The following is an 18,542-nucleotide window of genomic DNA, read 5'->3' on the forward strand; positions in this document are numbered from 1 at the left end:
TCTCGAACTTCCAGCCTCCAGAACTGTGAGAAAATAAGCTTCTGTCGAAGCCACCCAGCCCGTGGCTTTTTGTTATGCCTCCCTAGCAAACCAATACCCTGCCCTTAATTTTAAAAGTTTATCTTATATCCAGGGTTGCCCACTTGTTTTCTACCCAAGTTTGGGTGTGATTCAGAATCACTGATTTCCTCCTAGGGAGCTCCCTCTTGGTACCCATGTTCCCAGAAAGCTGGCAAGTTCATCAGAAGACTGCCTTGGAACAAAAAAAAAACTGCCAGAAAAGGCCACGAATAGTCCCACCCCGCAACAACTAGCATTCTCGCACCCCCGGATTCAGCATTTTCCCTCCCTGGCTGCAAAGTGCTGAATACACCCAGGTAGGTTTGGCCTCTATGTTAGTGGCTCCTCCCTCTTGCATAGAAACACTTTTTTAAAAGATGTGTTAATAACACATACCCAGTTACTGCCAAACCTAGAAGCTTGGGAGCTATTTTGTTTCCTCTCATAATGTGTAGATAGAATCATCCAACACTGACAACCCACAAACTTCATCACAAATACTATATGCTACTAAGTCGGCAGGTGCAATTACTCACTCTCCCAAAAATCTCCAGTCCCGAAAGCAGCAAGGTCCCACTGTGCATAAGTTAGGAGAAGTCTGCCAACCTAAGTCAGCATTTTTCACCATTTTTAGCCTTAAAAGCTTATTTAATATGGGAAACTGACATCTCCTTAATCTATAGTTGGTAATTTACCATCTACACTTTAATGAATGGAATCGGACTGACTGGCCATATTTTATTTTGCATTTCTATTCCCCATCCTCCCACCAAAAATCAGCTTTAACTAGATGCAACATGAAAGCTTTCAGGGAGGCAGCTTTTCAGAGCCACTCACCCAATACAATAAGCTTGTCTGGAAAGCCTTGCCAACGCTTCCATTTTGCCCGAGGGCTGTGCAAGCGCCCCCCAGGACAGAGCCCACCCCTCCTGCTAGGACCCATCACCTCCCACAAACCTGCAGAGAGGACCACGCCAAGACTGCAAAGCAGGCTTCGGGAAGTGGCTTAAGCTAGCTTTCACTAGCACGAGCCCCTTTTTCTCTTTTGCGTTCAACTGCAATCATCTCCACAGGGTTCCTGACACCAGCAGAGGCCCATCAGAGACACAAATAGCATTTTTTAAATGGCTTTATTAAAGGCTATGAGTATAAAATATGACTAAGTTACAAGTCGTCAGTAAGAATTTATTATTTTTGAAAACGTTAATTAAAGAAAGGGAGACCCAAAGAAAGAGAGGCTGTTCCTGACATCCACACAGAGGGTGCGGCTCAGACAGGTGACGGACCCCCACTGTTCCCAGTGGGGCTGCACCCCCAAACCCAGGGGGCCAAGGGAGGGGCCCCCAGATGAAACAGAGGCTGGTTGCTGATTTCTTCGGGGAACTTTTGTAAAAATGAAGACACTGAATCCTTGAGCTGAATCCCAGGTGCAGAGACCGGGGGGAGGTGGAGAATCCAAAATCATGCTCAGGTTTCTCCTGAAAAGTGTGTATTTTCTAAAAAATAAATATAAACTCCTGGATTTAGAAACTCCCTCCTGATGCATGGGAGGAAAAACACGGCAAATGTAGAGCTAAGAAACCATCTTTGCATAGACTTTGCCCAAGGTGCAGAGGAAGATCTGCCGGTCAGGCAGGATGAAGACCCACACACGAGCCTGTGTCCTCCGGGTCATCCCTTCTTCAAAAAGCAGAGCAAAGCAATACAACTTGAGGACTCCCTCCAAGATTTCCTAATTTTTGATTTACATTTAATCTCAGGAGGCTATTCCATTAAGAAACATTGTTATTAGAGTTAACATTGCTAGGTGCTGGGCCCCAGTCGGTACTAAGTGAGGCAGAAGCTTTCAAAAATATCCACAGCCCTCAGCACCAAGAAGAACTTGGAGAGAATATTGGGCTTTATGAGAAAGTGGGAAAGAAATTAGAATTTCTGGCCGGGTGCGGTGGCTTACGCCTGTAATCCCAGCACTTTGGGAGGCTGAGGTGGGCGGATCACGAGGTCAGGAGATTGAGACCATCCTGGCCAACATGGTGAAACCCCGTCTCGACTAAAAAAAAAAAAAAATAGCTGGGCGTGGTGGTGGGCACCTGTAGTCCCAGCTACTCAGGAGGCTGAGGCAGGACAATGGTGTGAACCCAGGAGGTGGAGCTTGCAGTGAGCCGCGATTGCGCCACTGTACGCCAGCCTGGGTGACAGAGCGAGACTCTGTCTCAAAAAAAGAAAAAAAAAAAAATCAGAATTTCTTCCAAGAGAAGAGGCAGATAACCTTGGCCTAGTGTCTAAGACACAGGTCTTTCTTCTGTGCTACAACAACACTACAGAATACAAACGCATACATATACATTTGCTACCATAGATTCTGTAACAGCCCCGTGCTCTCCAGGCAGAAGGTGGAGGCAGGTGGCCGCTGATTCTGAGGATCCCTGTGTGAACAGTGCCGTTAGCCCCAAGGGGAGCTGGCGCCTGCTCAGGCTGTGCGAACTGGGATTTCTAAGCTCCTTTTCCCCTCACCACCGTGCTGAAACCTTTTTTGCCTCGCATATATCGACTATACTTAAATGGTACAGAAAGAACCATATTTGAAAAGTTACAGTAAATCACTGAAGGAGAAAGATAAAATACACCTCAAGGAGCCAAATGAGGTTTAGGGACATAAAGCAATTGGCAAGAACCAAACCAAATGTTGGCTATGCCACAGCTTTGGCAGAAACTTTCCTGGAGGTGATGAGGGGTTGAGGTGAGTTGCGATGTGCTTTATTTTGGAGCCCGATAAAATATTCTGGAAATCATTTCAGAAGGTCCTATGAAACACGCATTTACAAAAAAAAAGACACACTTTGGTATTGAAACCAAGCGCTCACTGGCCGGGGTCGCCGAGATTAAGGCTTCAGGTGAGAACGCAGTGATGGCGACGTGGAGATGGCGCCATACCGGGCTTGAGGCTCTGCTTGGATGCCTCCTGCAGGCTCACACAGCTCAAGGGCCACTGGGCAGGGCAGCCTGTGAGTGCAGCAGCTTCCCTAGGGGAGGTGGGCCACCTTGTACCACTGGGCAGCCTCGGCGTCTGCACCAGCTCCAAGAGATACTGCTGCTATGACACCACGCAGGTCTCCACGGGTGCTGCTGAGGTGATGACGAACTCCACTCTTCTGCTTCTGGTGGTGGTCAGGGCTGGGGAAGGTCCGTCATGATGCAGCCTGGCTAGCCCTTAGGAAAAAGAATGCCCACTGCTCCTACCAGTCCCACGCCGGAAGACTTGAACACAACTAAGCAGAAGAGCCCTGTCCTCCAGCCACGCCTGCCATCTGCCCTGACTCCTGCAGGTGCCCAGTCCAAGGAACAACCAACAGGTCACATAAGCAACAAGAACTTCCAAGAGGAAACGGATACAAAACCAAAGAAAGTGGTAGCCCCACTGCTGATCATCTAGATACAAAATAATGAAAAGTTAATACAAAACTCTTTAAACATGCAACTCTTTTTAAAAACTACGATCCATACTCTGAATACGTATCAGGGCAGCTTAAAGACTACGCTGCCACATACCCGCAGTCTGTTCCCTGGAAATGGCGTGAAAGTGGAGGGTGGCACATGATGTGAGAGACGTGGCTTCCGCCAGAGAAGTCCCGGACAGCTGCGAGCGCTGGCTAAGAAGGTCTCTGGGGGCCAATCTTTCCGGGGTCACGGCCAGCACGCTGATGTCATGGCTGATAACATGACCCTCAATCATCCCTCAAAAGGAACCCATATGTTAAAAAGGGGAGGGGGGAGGGGAAATCATGGAGAAGGAGATGGAAATCACTTTTACGATTTTTGTGACTTGGTGGAAATACATCCTTTGAGGAGGGGGAGAATTGGGTGGAGCTGGGAACAGAAGTTTTATTTACAAGATCTCCTGAATTATTAACAGACCTTAAAAATTCCAAATGTAAAACTTCTGTTATCAAATCACTGAAAATAGCATCTATATCTGGTTCTACCAAAAAAGAAAAAATCTGCAATATTGACCAGTTTCCAAATGATTAAGAAAAGAGTGTCAAGAAACCAGGAAAATACAAAGGAAAAGCTGGCCCTTTTTATCCTCCTTCACCACACCACTTTGGAAAACATTTTAGGGTTCTTCATTGCATTTTTCTAATACATTTTACCAATTGTCCAGAAAATCAAATCCCGTCTTCAAGACGACATTACTTGAGCTGACCTGTAGAAGGGACAAAAACATGGAAGACAGACGTGAGCCTTTTTTTTTCAGTTATGCATAATCTAAAAACAGCATCTCATTTAAAACGACCCAGATAAAAGAGCCTACTTCTGTCTCAGAGGTTCCCTGACCTCCATTTATCTCAGTGCTTGAAATCAGAAGATTAAATAAAGTTCAATGCAATCTACGCTCTGCCGGCATCCAACACTAACCCCTCTTCAACCCCAGGCGCGTCTGGGAGCAGCTTACAGACCTTACGGAGAAAAGAACAATGTCTCTGTATTTTTCTATAAATCTTTTATGTTTCTGAATGACAGCCATGTTTAAATGTATTCATCCTAAATAACAGAACAATTAATAAAGATATTCCTTCAAATATAAAACAAACATCACACGCAAACACAACAGAAAAGAACTTGCAAAGTTGAGAAAGTAAACAAAGCATGGAAAGAATGTGAAGCTTATTTCTTTCAGATCTTGTGAAAGGTTATGAGGTGATTTTCCCAAACTCCAGGCTCAGCCTCCGGGGCTCAACTGATCCTCTCGCCTCGGCCTCCCACATAGCTGGGACTACAGGCATGCACCAGGTGTGCACCACAAGGCCTGGTTTAATTTCATTCTTCTTGCAGGGGAAAGGGCTTGACTGACAGGTCCCCTCTTGTGAGCACAGGCTGTCTCAAGCTGCTACTGTTTTCATAAACCTTCTGACTGGCTTCCACTCAGCAGCCCGTTTCCAATGTCCCTTTCCTCCAGCCTAACACTGGCAGACATTTACCTGGTGCGCTGAGGTCCTCTTGAGCAAAGAAACCTTGACTCTCCGCCCTCCAAGCAGCCGGCAAGCAGAAAATGCATACGTGGCGGCAAGAGCAGGCAATGGCCTAAGGGGCTTGCCCTTGACACCTGTCTCAGGCCCAGTTTGGCTGCATGTGAGACTGGTGCAGAGTGAGGCAAAACATGCAGAATGGAAGAGGTGCAATCCAGTTTTCCTTATTCTGGTTTCCTCCAGTTTCTTAAATGCAGTGGCATTTCACTGTGCTTTACTCTCAGAAATCTGTTCTCTCAAAGGAATTTCATGTGCTGTCTCCTACTCTCCACTGCCCACACAGAAACACGTTCCTGCTTCTCTTTAGACTAGGGACTATCACCTATTTTATGGAAATCCGTCCTTCAGAGGAAGCCCCCAGTGCAGTCTCAGAGAAGAGTGCTGGTTAGGGAGGCAGCGAACACAGCCTGTCTGTAAGGAGGAGCTGATGGGCAGGAGGATGTAGACAGAAAACAGAACGGAGAGATGGGCAGGTACCGGAGGAGGCAGGAAACGAGAGGGCTGAAAGCACTGGCTTAAGAAGGTGCAGAAACATGAAGAGGAGCACAGGTTGGAGCGCTGATGGGGAGCCGAGGTGGGGAGAAGGTACTAGCACTGCTGGATCCTCCCTCCTCAGGAGGACAGCACGTGCAGCCATCTGCCGAGGGAGGCATGGAAGCACTGGAAACCCGCTCTGGGTGACATTCAACGTTATCAGTGATGATCTCAACTCAACAACAAAATAACCAAAAATTTAAAAATGGGCAAGGGACCATTGGACATTTCTCCAAAGAAGAGACACAGATGGCCAATCAGCACATGAAATGAGGCTCAACACCACTCATGATCAGGGACAGGCAAGTCTAAACCACAGCGAGACACCACCTCAAACCCCTTCGCATGGCGCTAGCAAAGACACAGAAAATAACAAGTTTGCAAGGGAGCGGAGAAACTCGAACCCATGTTGATGGGAATGTAAAATGATGCAGCTGCTGTGGCGAATAGGATGCAGGTTCTTCAAAAAAGTAGAAATAGAACCACCATGTGATCCAGCAATTCCACATCTGGGTATGCACCCAGGAGAAGGGAAAGCAGGGGCTGGAAGACATATTTGTACATACGCGTTCACAGCAGCACTATTCCTAACAGACCACAATAGCCAACCTAAGTGTCTGTCGATGGATGGGTGGATACACAAAATGTGGTCTAAGCACACAATGGAATATTAGCCTTAGAAGGAAATTCTACACATGCTACAAAATGAACCTTGAAGACACCACACTAAGTAAAATAAGTCAGTCACGAAAAGGTAAATACTATATGGTGTTACTTATATGAGGTACCTAGAGGAGTCAAATTCACAGAAACAGAAAGTGGAATGGCGCTTGCCAGGAGCTTGCGGGGAGGGAGGAACGGGATGTTGGTGTTGAACGGGTCCAGAGCTTTAGTTGTGCAGGCTGAAAGGAGTTCTGGAGATGGATGGTAGTGATGGTTACACAGCATTGAGAACGTACTCAAATGCCACCAAATTTATACTGTAAAATGGTTAAAATGGTAAATTTTATAATAATATTTTATATTAATAATATTTTATCATAATATTTTATCATAATAAAAAAACTTTTAAAATTCAGTATGTGGAACCAGCCCAAATGCCCACCAATCAATGAGTGGATAAAGACAGTGTGGTATATATATATGATGGAATACTACTCAGTCATAAAAAGGAATGAATTAATGGTATTTGCAGTAACCTGGATGGGATTGGAGACTATTGTTCTAATCATAAGTGAAGTAACTTAGGAATGGAAAACCAAACATCATATGCTCTCACTCATAAGTGGGAGCTAAGCTATGAGGATGCGAAGGCATAGGAATGACACAATGGACTTTGGGGACTCAGGGGGAAAAGGTGGGAGAAGGGTGTGGGATAAAAGACTACAAACTGGGTTCAGTGTACACTGCTTGGGTGATGGGTGCACCAAAATCTCACAAATCACTACTAAAAAACTTATGTAACCAAATACCACTTGTTCCCCAAAAACCTATGGAAATAAAAAATTTAAAAAAAAAAAAGAACAGCGACCACAAGAACCAAGGAGTCTCAAGGGCCACAGGAGGCCGGGTGCGGCTAACATAAAGGAAACTGCATCCTGGGCTCACTCCTCAGCAAGGCAGCCAGGAGTCCAGCAAGGCCCACGGAGGGGCAAGACTCAGTGTGGCCTCCTAAGTGTGCCTGCCTGCCGTGCCAGCAGGCAGCTCCCCTGGCCCAAATCCAGACCAATCCTAAAGAACAGACCATTGCCTCTATGGATAGCTCCCAAAAAGAAGGCCTAACACAGCCTTGAGCTGTGACAGCCCTGGGCGTAGCGCCTTCCGGGGGCCTCTTCTGATAGCAGCCCCCACACCCGGGAAAGCGCAGTGGGCCACGGAATCCACTAACTGGCACACAAATCAGGGCGCCCAGATCGACTCGCAAAACTTGTCTTGTTGCCTATGTGTTGGTGGTTCAGCACACTGAGCCTAGGCATCCTCTGAGGAAGAGGCAGGGGAAGGAGGAAGGAGGGGGGAGAGGAAAAAGAGCATGGGCACCTGTGGCCTGCCTGCTTTGTGGGGGACCCTCTCAGTCTCCATGGAAGAAGGTGCAACCCTGCCTGAGAACACGTTGGTGCAGGCCACCCACCTGTGCAAACTTGGGTTCCAAGAACAGGGTGTCTTCCCCGTCGTCCTGCCTGATGTCAGGAGACGGCAGCTTCCCCTCGAGCTGGGAGGGGGCGGCCTCCTGCAGCGTGCTGCCGAAGGCCTGGACGGGCTGGGCTCTCTCGCGTTCGGTGCTCACGTTGGGAAGAGGACGCTGCTCCTGACGGAGGGTGCTGGGCCTTTCCATCTTGGCCTCCCTGTCCTTCGGGGCAGGTTCCTGCCGGTAGCAGGGAGGCAAGACCTTCTCCCCCTTCTCCATGGACTTGATCTGGCTAGGGGTCAGCGACTGGAACTCGGCCTCAGGCCCCTCCCCTCGGGACCTCTCGGCATTGATCTTCCAGAAGGATGCTTCCTCCTCCTTCCTGGTGGGGCCCAGGGCGTCCAGGCTGGAGGACCTGCTGCCTTGGGAGGACTTGAGGGCCTGGGAGCCCTGGGAAGCTTTGGACAGGGGTCTGGGCTCGCTGGCGGTGGTGCCGTTGCTTGGCTCCTGGATGGATAGGGCGGAGATACTGAACTCCATCTGACTCTATGGTGGGATGTGAGAAAGGAGAGAAAAAAGAAAGTGATACTGAGAATCGACCATTACAGGTGTGCCAGCCCACGTACCCCCTCCTCAGCATGCGGACGCATGCCAGCCACACACGAGTTGTTGCCCATGTGCTGGAACTGTCTGTCCTGAGTGGTGGGTATGGTCAGGACTTCCATTGCACACCTGAAATGCATCAGAAGCTTAAATGCCAAGGCCGGATGACAGAGTGTGGGTGGGGGTCCCCTCCCAAATCTCATGTTGAACTGTAATCCCCAGTGCTGGAGGTGGGGCCTGGTGGGAGGTGTCTGGATCATGGGGTCGATGCTGTCTTCATGATAGTGAGTTCCCATGAGATCTGGTCATTTAAAAGAGTGTGGTACCTCCCCCTGCCTCTCTCCCTCTTGCTTCTGCTCTACCATTTGAGATACCTGCTCTCCTCTGCCTTCCACCATGAGCCACAGCCCCCTGAGGCCTCCTCAGAAGCCAAGCAGATGCCGAGGCCATGTTTCCTGTGCAGCCCGCTGAACTGTGAGCCAATTAAACCTCTTCTCTTTATCAACTACCCAGTCTCAGGCATTTCTTCAAAGCAACACAAGAACACACTAATACACCCCCTCATGCACTACGCTACATGCAGCTCAAGGCATCTGAGTATTACCGATGAGTAAGGGCTCTCTGCTTGGTAAACAGGGCACCCGCCTGTCTCCTCCAGCGTGGTTCTAGCACCTTCCTGGCAGGTGACGACCCTCACTGGGAGGATTATGAGGAAAGGTGCACACTGCAACAAAAGGCCACTCCGCAGCCAGGGTCAGAACCCAGCCTCAGATCACAAACACCCAGAGGGCAGGGCCCAGCACCCATCACAGCCCATGCCCCACATCTGAGCACCCACAAAATGCTTTCCTTGATCTGGATGCTGCTAACCACAGTGATCTCTAAAAATGATACTGCTGAGCTGTTTTGACCACCAAAATCGTTACATGGCAACCTAAACCACCTCTTTGGAGTAGAATGTTGTCTTCCAAGCTCTGCAGAACAAGCCATTTGTAATCTCAATTATTTCTAAAATCAATTCTGAAGACTTCTGTCTTCCCTCACCATTTCTGCTCCCTCATACTTCCCTGCCTCTTTCTAAAATAAATTAATATGCCAGATGTGGTGGCTCACGCCTGTAATCCTAGCACTTTGGGAGGTTAAGGATAGAAAATCGCTTGTGTCCAGTTCAAGACCAGCCTGGGCAACAAGTGAGACCCCTTCTCTACTAAAAATTTTTTTAAAACATTGCCAGGCATGGTGACACATGCCTGTGGTCCCCAGCTACTCAGTCGGCTGAGGTGGGAGGATTGCTTGAGCCTGGGAGGCCAAGGCTGCAGTGAGCCACAATTGCACCACTGCATTCCAGCCTGGGCAACAGAGCAAGATCCTGTCTCAAAAAATATATTAAAAATAGGCCGGGCATGGTATGGCTCACGCCTGTAATCCCAGAACTTAGGGAGGCCGAGGCGGGTGGGTCATCTGAGGTCAGGAGTTCGAGACCAGCCTGACCAACATGGAGAAACCCCGTCTCTACTAAAAATACAAAATTAGCCAGGCGTGGTGGCGCATGCCTGTAATCCCAGCTACTCAGGAAGGCTGAGGCAGGAGAATCGCTTGAACCCAGGAGGCAGAGGTTGTGGTGAGCCAAGATTGCGCCATTGCACTCCAGCCTGTGCAACAAGAGTGAAACTCCATCTCAAATAAAAAAAAAAAAAAAAGAAAGAAAAAAGAAAATATATACTAAAAATAAATAAATAAAAGTAATAAAACTACATGACAAAAAGTTTGGGAAATAGAAAAAAGAAGAAGAATCAGTCACAATCCTTCCCTCCTCCCATAATCACTACTGCTTTTTGTTATTTCTATGTGACCATTTTCATATATGTGTTTTATGAGGCTGTAGTTCTGCTGGGCATGTGATTTGGGGTATTGCTTTTCCACTTAATCATAAGCATCATCCATGTTGTTTATAGTCATTATAACCATTATTTTTAATGGCTGTAAAAATATTTCAGTAGCTGTCACACCACCTACTTAACCATTTTCTTATTATCAGACAATTTGCTATTTCTAGGCCTTATTGTTATAATTAAGGTTGCCATAAACATCTTCATGCATACAATCTCTTCTTCATTTTGGGTTAATTTTTTAGACAGATTTCTAGAAGTGAAATATCAAAATACAAACAATTTAAACCTTTCCTTTTTATGGTTTTGGATGTATACTATCAAATCTGCTTTCTAGCAGCTGCCCCAATTTCTAATGCCACCAGATGTACATCACAGTAGCATTTTCAGTCACTGAGTATAATAATTTGAAACTGCCTGTGCTAACTTAAGATACACAACATGGTTCTTCGTGCCTTTCATGCACAGTCTTTCACATAATCAATGGTCTGTTCAGTTCTTTAAGTCTCTGCAGACAGCAGCACTCTCCCAGGATTCTCACCAACAGGCAGGGGCGTATTTGTCAGGGCAAGGATGGAAATACTGCTTTTCCTGTGTGAACTGCAGGCCCTGAACAGAGAGAGCTGCACACGCTCTCTGAGTCTGAGACTTCTAAAACCCCAGCTTCTGACAGCCAGACGTCTTCCCTCCAGGCTTGGGAGATGAGATCATGAGGCCATGAAGAATTCAACTTTAAAACGCAAGCCTAGGCTGCCCTGAAGCTCAATGTTATTGGAAAGAAAACCCAAGGGCCGGGCGCAGTGGCTCACGCCTGTAATCCCAGCACTTTGGGAGGCCGAGGTGGGCAGATCACGAGGTCAGAAGTTTGAGACCAGTCTGACCAACACGGTGAAACTCTGTCTCTACTAAAAATACAAAAATTAGGCGGGCATGGTGATGCACGCCTGTAATCCCAGCCACTCAGGAGGCTGAGGCAGGAGAATCACTTGAACTCAGGAGGCAGAGGTTGCAGTGAGCCAAGACCGTGCCACTGCATTCCAACCTGGGCGACAGCCATCAAAGCACTGGTTCTTCCAGGAGCTCTGGTTAAAGACAATGTAGATTACTCAGTGTGCCTGATGTGTCAGGAATGTTGTTTCTAAATTATTATTATTTTCATTCTACAAATGAGAAAATGGAGAATTGTCCTAGGTCACCAGCCCAATAGGAGATCGGCAGCTGGGATTTCAACCTGGATCGAGAGATTCCAAGCCTGAATCCATGGCTGGGCATCCTGCATTACAAAATAACACCAGGTACGACACCCATGGAAGCCACCAGGAGCAGTGGACACAGTAGGATTTCTTTATGTATGTGTGTGATCTAATTTGATTTTAAAGGACTGTTTCTGAGTGATGCATTCTGAATACTCTGCATATTTCCAAATTCCACAACAGAATACAGAAAAACTGTGGGATAGAGATGACGGTTTCTTGAAATAGGCGAATCACTAAAAATGGCTCAGAAGTGGGGCCCAGCTCAGGGGACAGAGTTGACTTTGCTCTGGAAATTGTAGTGTAAGGACGGCACTTAAAACTGAGCACTTCATCAAACCCCAGGCTTTTTTAGGATCAGCAATTTCTCCCATGGGTGTCTTTGCTCAGAAGCCTCTAGAAGGTGAGACAGAACTTCCTGTGTAGTGGAGGGCAGCAGTGGGCAGAGCCAGGGATGCTGGGGGGAGACGCCCATCACAGTGGTTCCTGGGCTGCTGCAGGGGTGCTGCGGGAAGGGAACCAGGCAGCACTTAGCTGGGTGTGACCTCCTCAAACAGAATGACAGAGGTTGCTGCCATCCCTGCTTGGGTAACAGGAGACCTGGAAACCTGGCAACAGCTCTTCAGAGGAGGGTGTCATCTGGCTAGAGGAGACGGCTTTGCTGGCAGAAGCAGCTACCTAGTTTAGGGGGTCTGGAGGTGACTATGGGGAAGACAAGAACTTAGAGAAGAAAAAAGTTCCAATGCATTTGCTTCTAAGTCTTTTTCCCTATGTATGTGTATGCTGTTCATAATTTTGCAAACAACGTATAACCACAATCTCCTTTAACAAAACAGCCCTGATGATCTCATGAGGACAGGGAGTAGAAGAAATAGATACTGCAGGCTAGGAAGGGTGTGTGGGTAGGAAGGGGATGAAGAGAGGTTGGTTAAGGAGATAGAAGGAGTAAGCGTTTGCTCTAGTGTTCAATAGCAGAGAGGGGTGACTATAGTGAAGTGTGCCGTGTATTTTGAAATAGCTATAAGAGAGGATGTAAAATGCTCCCAACACACAGAAATGATAAATACTCGAAGTGATGGATGCCCCAAATTCCCCAACGTGAACATACAGTCTATGATTTCACGAAATATCACATGTACCCCATCAATATTTCAAACAACTATATATCAAAAAAAAAAAAACCTGCCCTCATCCATCACCCTGCTGGGTGCTAGGCCTCTTCCCCATTGCCTTCCCCAAAGGAAACGGGTTTGTCATCTAGAATTTCTAGACACAAACCTCTTGGGGTAGGGGAAGAATCTTTTTTCCTGTCTAGATCAACTCTGCTCAGCTCTAAAAACTCCAGCAACTATAATAAAAACAGACTCTAGCAGGGCCAGGTGGGGGCCCCGGGGAGATGAAGCCCATCTCTCAGGTACTGCAGCCCATCCCGCCCAGGGACCTCATTCTACCCGGGCGGGACCTGTCCTGCTGTCTGTGCACGCAGCACCAGGACAGAGCGAAAAGTGGCTCCAAGCTCATTTTCAAAGACACACCGACATGCAGGTCACAGGAAGGCAGAGCCCCTTTTGCCATTTCAAAGTAAGTTTTACTGCTTTTTGCTTTGGTGACTCCACACTGTTGGCCGTTCCCCGTCTTCCAGTCCAGGGCACGTCCTAGACTTTCCTAGAACAAAAATCCGTTTTCTACAGGTGTGGAAAGAGCTGGGCTCTTGAGAAAGGAGGTCATGTCAGCCCTCTCCCACGGCACTGAGCAACAGGGAGCCAGGGCTGGCGGGAGGATGAGGCTCATGAAGGGGAGGAACCCATGGGCCACGGAACGCCAACTCGTGGTCACTGGCCACAGACAGAAACCCAGGGTTTGGGGATTCAACTTAGTGGGACAGGGGAGATAGGAGAGTCCACAAGGAAACCGTCCCTCCTAACAGCAACACTGACAGCCCAGCCTCAATGTCCCAAGTGCCCACGGAGGCTCTGCTGGGTGGACTCCCTCCAGCCAGGCCAGGGCTGGGCGTCAATCGTCCCATGCGGGGAGCTGGGTCTCAGTTGGCCATGTCTGTTCTAAAAACAGAAGGACCACAACTGAGCCCAGTGTCTATTTTTAACGTCCCACTCACTGAAGAGGAATGTGTAATATTTCAGTAAAAGACGAGGGCAGGCTGCCAAAACTAACTGTTTGGCTTGGCAGCCTTGGACAGATCTAAATTGTTGAGACAAAGGCTACAGAAGCCTTGTCAGAAAAGATCACCATTTAATGGAGCAAATCCTAATACATTCACCAACCACTTAACACCTATTCTTGCCACCTCCCCTCCAAAGAGGGAAGAGGAGGAAGATGAGCAGGAGGACACTCAAAACCTTCAGAATCACAAATTCAGTAGAAGTGGCAGCTGGCAGGGACAAACCCAGGGGCCCAAAGAGACGGGGCAATGAACGTAAGCAAACACACACCTGCTCCGTCAGCCTCTAAGGCAACAAACACCAGCCAGGGTGAACTCAGCGGAGGCCCAACAGGGCATGGGTGCAGAGGTGCACCAGGCCCCAGGGATGTCAAGGTTAAGGGACAAATAACTGTGTCTGCCATTCTGGGCTCATCATCTCACAGGGACGAAGATGCACCAACAAGGAATTCATCAGCACGATCCCTGTTTTTCCTCTATCACAGTGCTTCCTAAGGGTAACAAGGAAGAGGGCAACTCTGGAAGCTGCACAGGGGTGAAGAGCCCAGCCCTGGGCTTACGACTGCCTGGTTCACATCCTCACTTTATGCCTTGCTTTCCTCATCTGTAAAGTGGATTGTTGTGAGGATTACATGCTGCAATGCAGGGAAGGTGCTCAGCACACACCCGGCACGTGGGGAGATTCCTGATTGGGACAAGTGTGAAAAGAGGCTTTGTGCTGAGTCTGGAGGGCAGGTGGGGCCTTCTCAGGTGGATGGGGGTCAGGGGACTAAGCAAAACACTGAGGTTCAAGGGAACATGGTCCCTGAGGTGGGCGAGAACAGAGCCTGTGGGATGGCAGTGCAGGGTGAGGGCAGGGCTGAGCGAGTGATACATCACCCCACACACATGGAGAGCAGGGAAAGGTCGAGAGCAAAGGCCCACAGGGGTCCACTGTTGTCTCAGGAAGGGGTGAGGCACAGCCCAGAGGAAGGGCAGGAGGAAGGGAGGGGACTGCTGGGCAGAGATGGGGGTCTCGGTGAGGAGCACAGAGACCAAGCTGCAGGTGGGTGGGTGCCACCCCAGGGTGCCCTGCCTCTCAGAAACCTTTTGACTGGTAGTGAGGAGGAACCACCGAGCAGAGCCAGTGAATCCTCTATGTCCAGGAACATCCTGCTGAAACAGCCCTTCTGTCCCACCACAGGCAGCAAAGCCCTGCAAGCCACAGATAGACCTGAGCTCCAATTGCTCTTCGTCCACTCGACCTGCCAGGCACCTGACCCCCTGCATCCCGGTGTCCTGACCCACAGCGTGAACAGGGACACCAGCCTCCCGAGAGTGAAAGAATTCAAAGTGCACACACATCCCTATCATGGGCACAGCACGGAGGAAGGGCCTGTGCTCATAAATGTTTACATGTCTTCCCGAGGAGGGCTCTGGAAGGCTTCCCTACTCTGGGAATGATCTATACTGGCCCCCTGAGATCTTTTGATATCCATCAAATCAAGAAACCGATCCCCAGCCCAACCTACTTACTGTCCTAATAGGCAGCTGGACATCAGGTGAAGGAATGGGGTAGCCAGAAAGGAGAAGCAGACAGACAGCTTGGAGGAGGGGCAAGGCTGGGGACAGGGTCAAAGCGCCCAGCCAACCAAGAGCCCAGCCAACCAAGAGCCCAGCCAGCCAAGAGCCCAGCCAACCAAGGCTGGGGATGGGGTCCCAAGAGCCCAGCCAACTTTGAGACAGGGCCTGACCTGCCCCAAAGGCATTTTCTCCTCTGAATTCTCCAGCCCAGGCCGCCTGGGGAATGTAAAGAATCCTCTCTCCACTCCCTGCCTCCTCATCCCGTCTGAAGCCTTCTAAGTGCTGAGTTTTTTCCTCTCAAAACAGCAGTAGCATGAGATAGGAATGCAACATTAGGTCCCCACTGGCCCCCTCTCCACCTGCACGCCTGTCAAGCTGATAGATGAGTGGAAAAGATGACAATCACGACCACCCCCACCACTTCTGGAACCGGCAGGCCTCCCTTCCATGATGGAAGAAGTCTGGGCAACAGAGGCACCACAGCCAGCATCAGCCTCAGAGGAGGCAACTGAGGCATGGGGGACAGGCTGGAAAATGAGGCAGGCGCACAGCTGCTACAGTGAGGCCACAGTGAGCTCTCCTGATCAAAGCTGCGTTGCATGGGGGCAGCGACCACCAGTCCCAAGCACAACTGCAGCTCATTCTGTGGAGGTGGAACGGTCATGGGCTGGCCAAGAGAAAGGAACCCATACGGAGGTGCAAAAGTTGGGTGAGAAACCAAAAATCCCTGTGATTCTTAATTCTGCCCATGGTCGTGACCTTGGGTCAGGCTTACCCTTGTGTAGGTAGGTTTGTCAGAGGATGGAGAAGTCAGAGCTGGGCACTCTGCTGGCATCCGTTAAATGCCTATTGAACTGAATAGCTGAAGGAGGGCATGAGGTTACATCTACCCAACATGTGTACAAATATGGGTTAAATGAATGGGGAAAATGACTGGAGTGACTTGGTGGCTATAGCTTTTGTCCTAAGTGAGATTTGCCACCAAACATAGCTGTCCACTCACTGAGCTGTTTTTCGAGCACAGAAGTGGCATATGCTCAACTCTGGGCCTGCGGCATAATGTCTGACATAAACAGGGTACACAATAAATGTCTACTGGAAAAAAAAAATCAACGAATGATTTCAGAGACAGAAAATAGATGGTGGCTGCCGCAGGCTAGTGGGAGTCGGGGGAAGTCATTCTCTAGTGGGAACAGAGTTTCAGTTTTGTGAGATGAGTTCTGGAGGTGTGGATTAATCATTCCACGATGTGTACACATATCAAAACATCTTGTTACACATCATAAATATATATAATTTTTCATTTGTCAATTAAAAATAATAATTTTAGAAAAGAGTTCTCAAGATGGATGATGATGTTTGCACAGAAATGTGAACGTACTTAATGCCACCAGACTATACACTTAAACATGATTAAGATGGGAAATTTTATGTTGTGTGTATTTTGCCACAATTAAAAATAAAACTTAAAAAAAATCGATGAGTGATTAATTAAAAATGGAAAGAAATAACCAAGGTTAAGCATGGAATGAATGACATAGCTACTAGGGCATGGAATCTTAGATTTAAAATGGGTGCAAACTCACCGCAGCTCTTCTATCAAGAGGTGCAATCTCTTCCCTCACACATTGAATCTGGCCTGGCTTGTGCCTTGATTTGACCAGCAGAACAGAGCAGAAGTGATACTATGCAATTGCCCAGCCTAAGCTTCAAAAAGAGTCCTCGTACACTTCTGTTCCTGCACACAAATCTCTCCACCTCTGTGTGAAGAAGTCCAGGCTGGCTGCTGGAGACATGTGGCCCAGCTAACACCCAGCACCAACCAGACACATGAGCAAGGTTCTCAGAGCAGCGAGTTCCCATCAGGAGATCAGATGACACATGAGTGATCCCAGGCAAGGCCGACAGAAGAACAGTCCAGCTGAGCCCTGCTCCAACCACTGACCCACACAATCATCAACACATAAAATGCTGCTTCAAGCCATTAAGTTTGTTATGCATCTATAGAGAACTGATAGAGTTAGGAAGGCATCAATTGAGAGGTAACAAGAAATGGGGTCCAAGTCTCCCTCCATTCCTGCAGCTGGAGATTGAGGGGTCCTACCTTCACTAAAGCCACTTCCTGTTTGTGGCTCTCCAATGAGGATCTTATAAGCCTTGAAGTCTTAAGAAGAGTTTGGCAAATCTCTTCAAGCAGGGTGGCAGGGCACTCCAGGGTTAAGACTAAAGAGGAATGAGTGATGGGCTTCTAAAACTCGGCACTGCCTAGTGAAGAAGGAGGAAGGGACAGCTCCCTTGCTCTCTGAGATACCCTCTATTTTGCCCCTAGACATTTCTAATAGCAAACTATAGTAAGTCTGACCTCAAGAGATCAAACAGGAAGGTGAGGACACAGAGTGAGCCCAACAGTTTGTGAAACAAACTGGAACTCTCATCTAACAGGAACATGAAATGAAACTGCAAACTCTGAGCAATGAAGACTACACTTTACTAAAAGCATGCAAGTTATGATGGGTGACACATGTTAACCGGATTTTAGCAAGCTTCCTCAGTTTACACTGGTTCCTAAGGGACCAGATATGCTGGCATCTGTGGACAATGAGTCTCTCAGCACAAGTGTGATCCAAGTGGACTGTACTTGCTCTTTCTGTTCTCGAGAACTTCTCCGGGCACCTGTTTCCCACTCTGGCCCCAGCAGCTGTGTCTGTATCAGTGGCCACTTCAGGAGCTGCACTACCTTGTCCCAGAATGTCTTTTATGCCAAGTTAATAAAAGATGAAATGTCCTGTCCCACAAATAGCTGATTCGGGAACATTTAACAAGGTAAATTCTTAAGAGAATAGATATTCTTATGGGGAACATGATGAGCTTAGGTCTTAGGACACTTTAACTATTTTTTACTTTCCTCTGCCTTTATCACTGTGATATCATCAACTACAGACCCAGTCCAGGAAAAGGTGCACTGCTTTCTGGGCCACCACACCCAAGGTTGCTCATTTCCAACACACAGAGAATCTATCTGGCTATTACCACTAGATATCATCTATAGGATTAGTGTTTCTCACAATTACCCATTTTGGGAGCCCATAGAAAAGGAATATTGAGGGCCCCGGCTGAGAATCCATGTAATGATGCACTTTTTACCCACCTATGACTTCCTTTGCAATGTCAGTAGACACAGGATCCAGTGTTGGATTTAGGAGCTATTCCAATTGCAGGTGGCTCCTTAACATCTTGTGCTCTCTCCCAAGACAATGTTGGTCACCCCTGCAACCAGTACCCAGATCCCTAGGGAGACTAAATTAATGC

At 48.2% G+C, this 18,542-nt stretch overlaps 1 protein-coding gene across 1 annotated transcript in view; it reads right to left on the reverse strand.

The window, feature by feature from the left end:
* Positions 1-3,922: 3,922 nt before the first annotated feature.
* C1H1orf198 (chromosome 1 C1orf198 homolog) overlaps positions 3,923-18,542 on the reverse strand; it is a 28,725-nt gene continuing 14,105 nt past the window's right edge. The window contains exons 3-4 of the mRNA XM_021931303.2: positions 7,750-8,292; positions 3,923-4,264 (exon numbers count right to left, since the gene is read on the reverse strand). Coding sequence (XP_021786995.1) covers positions 4,208-4,264; positions 7,750-8,292 — 600 coding nt within the window. The 3' untranslated portion in view covers positions 3,923-4,207. The remainder of the gene's footprint in view (positions 4,265-7,749; positions 8,293-18,542) is intronic.

The sequence above is a fragment of the Papio anubis genome, chromosome 1, assembly GCF_008728515.1.
Source record: "Papio anubis isolate 15944 chromosome 1, Panubis1.0, whole genome shotgun sequence".
NCBI lineage: Eukaryota > Metazoa > Chordata > Mammalia > Primates > Cercopithecidae > Papio > Papio anubis.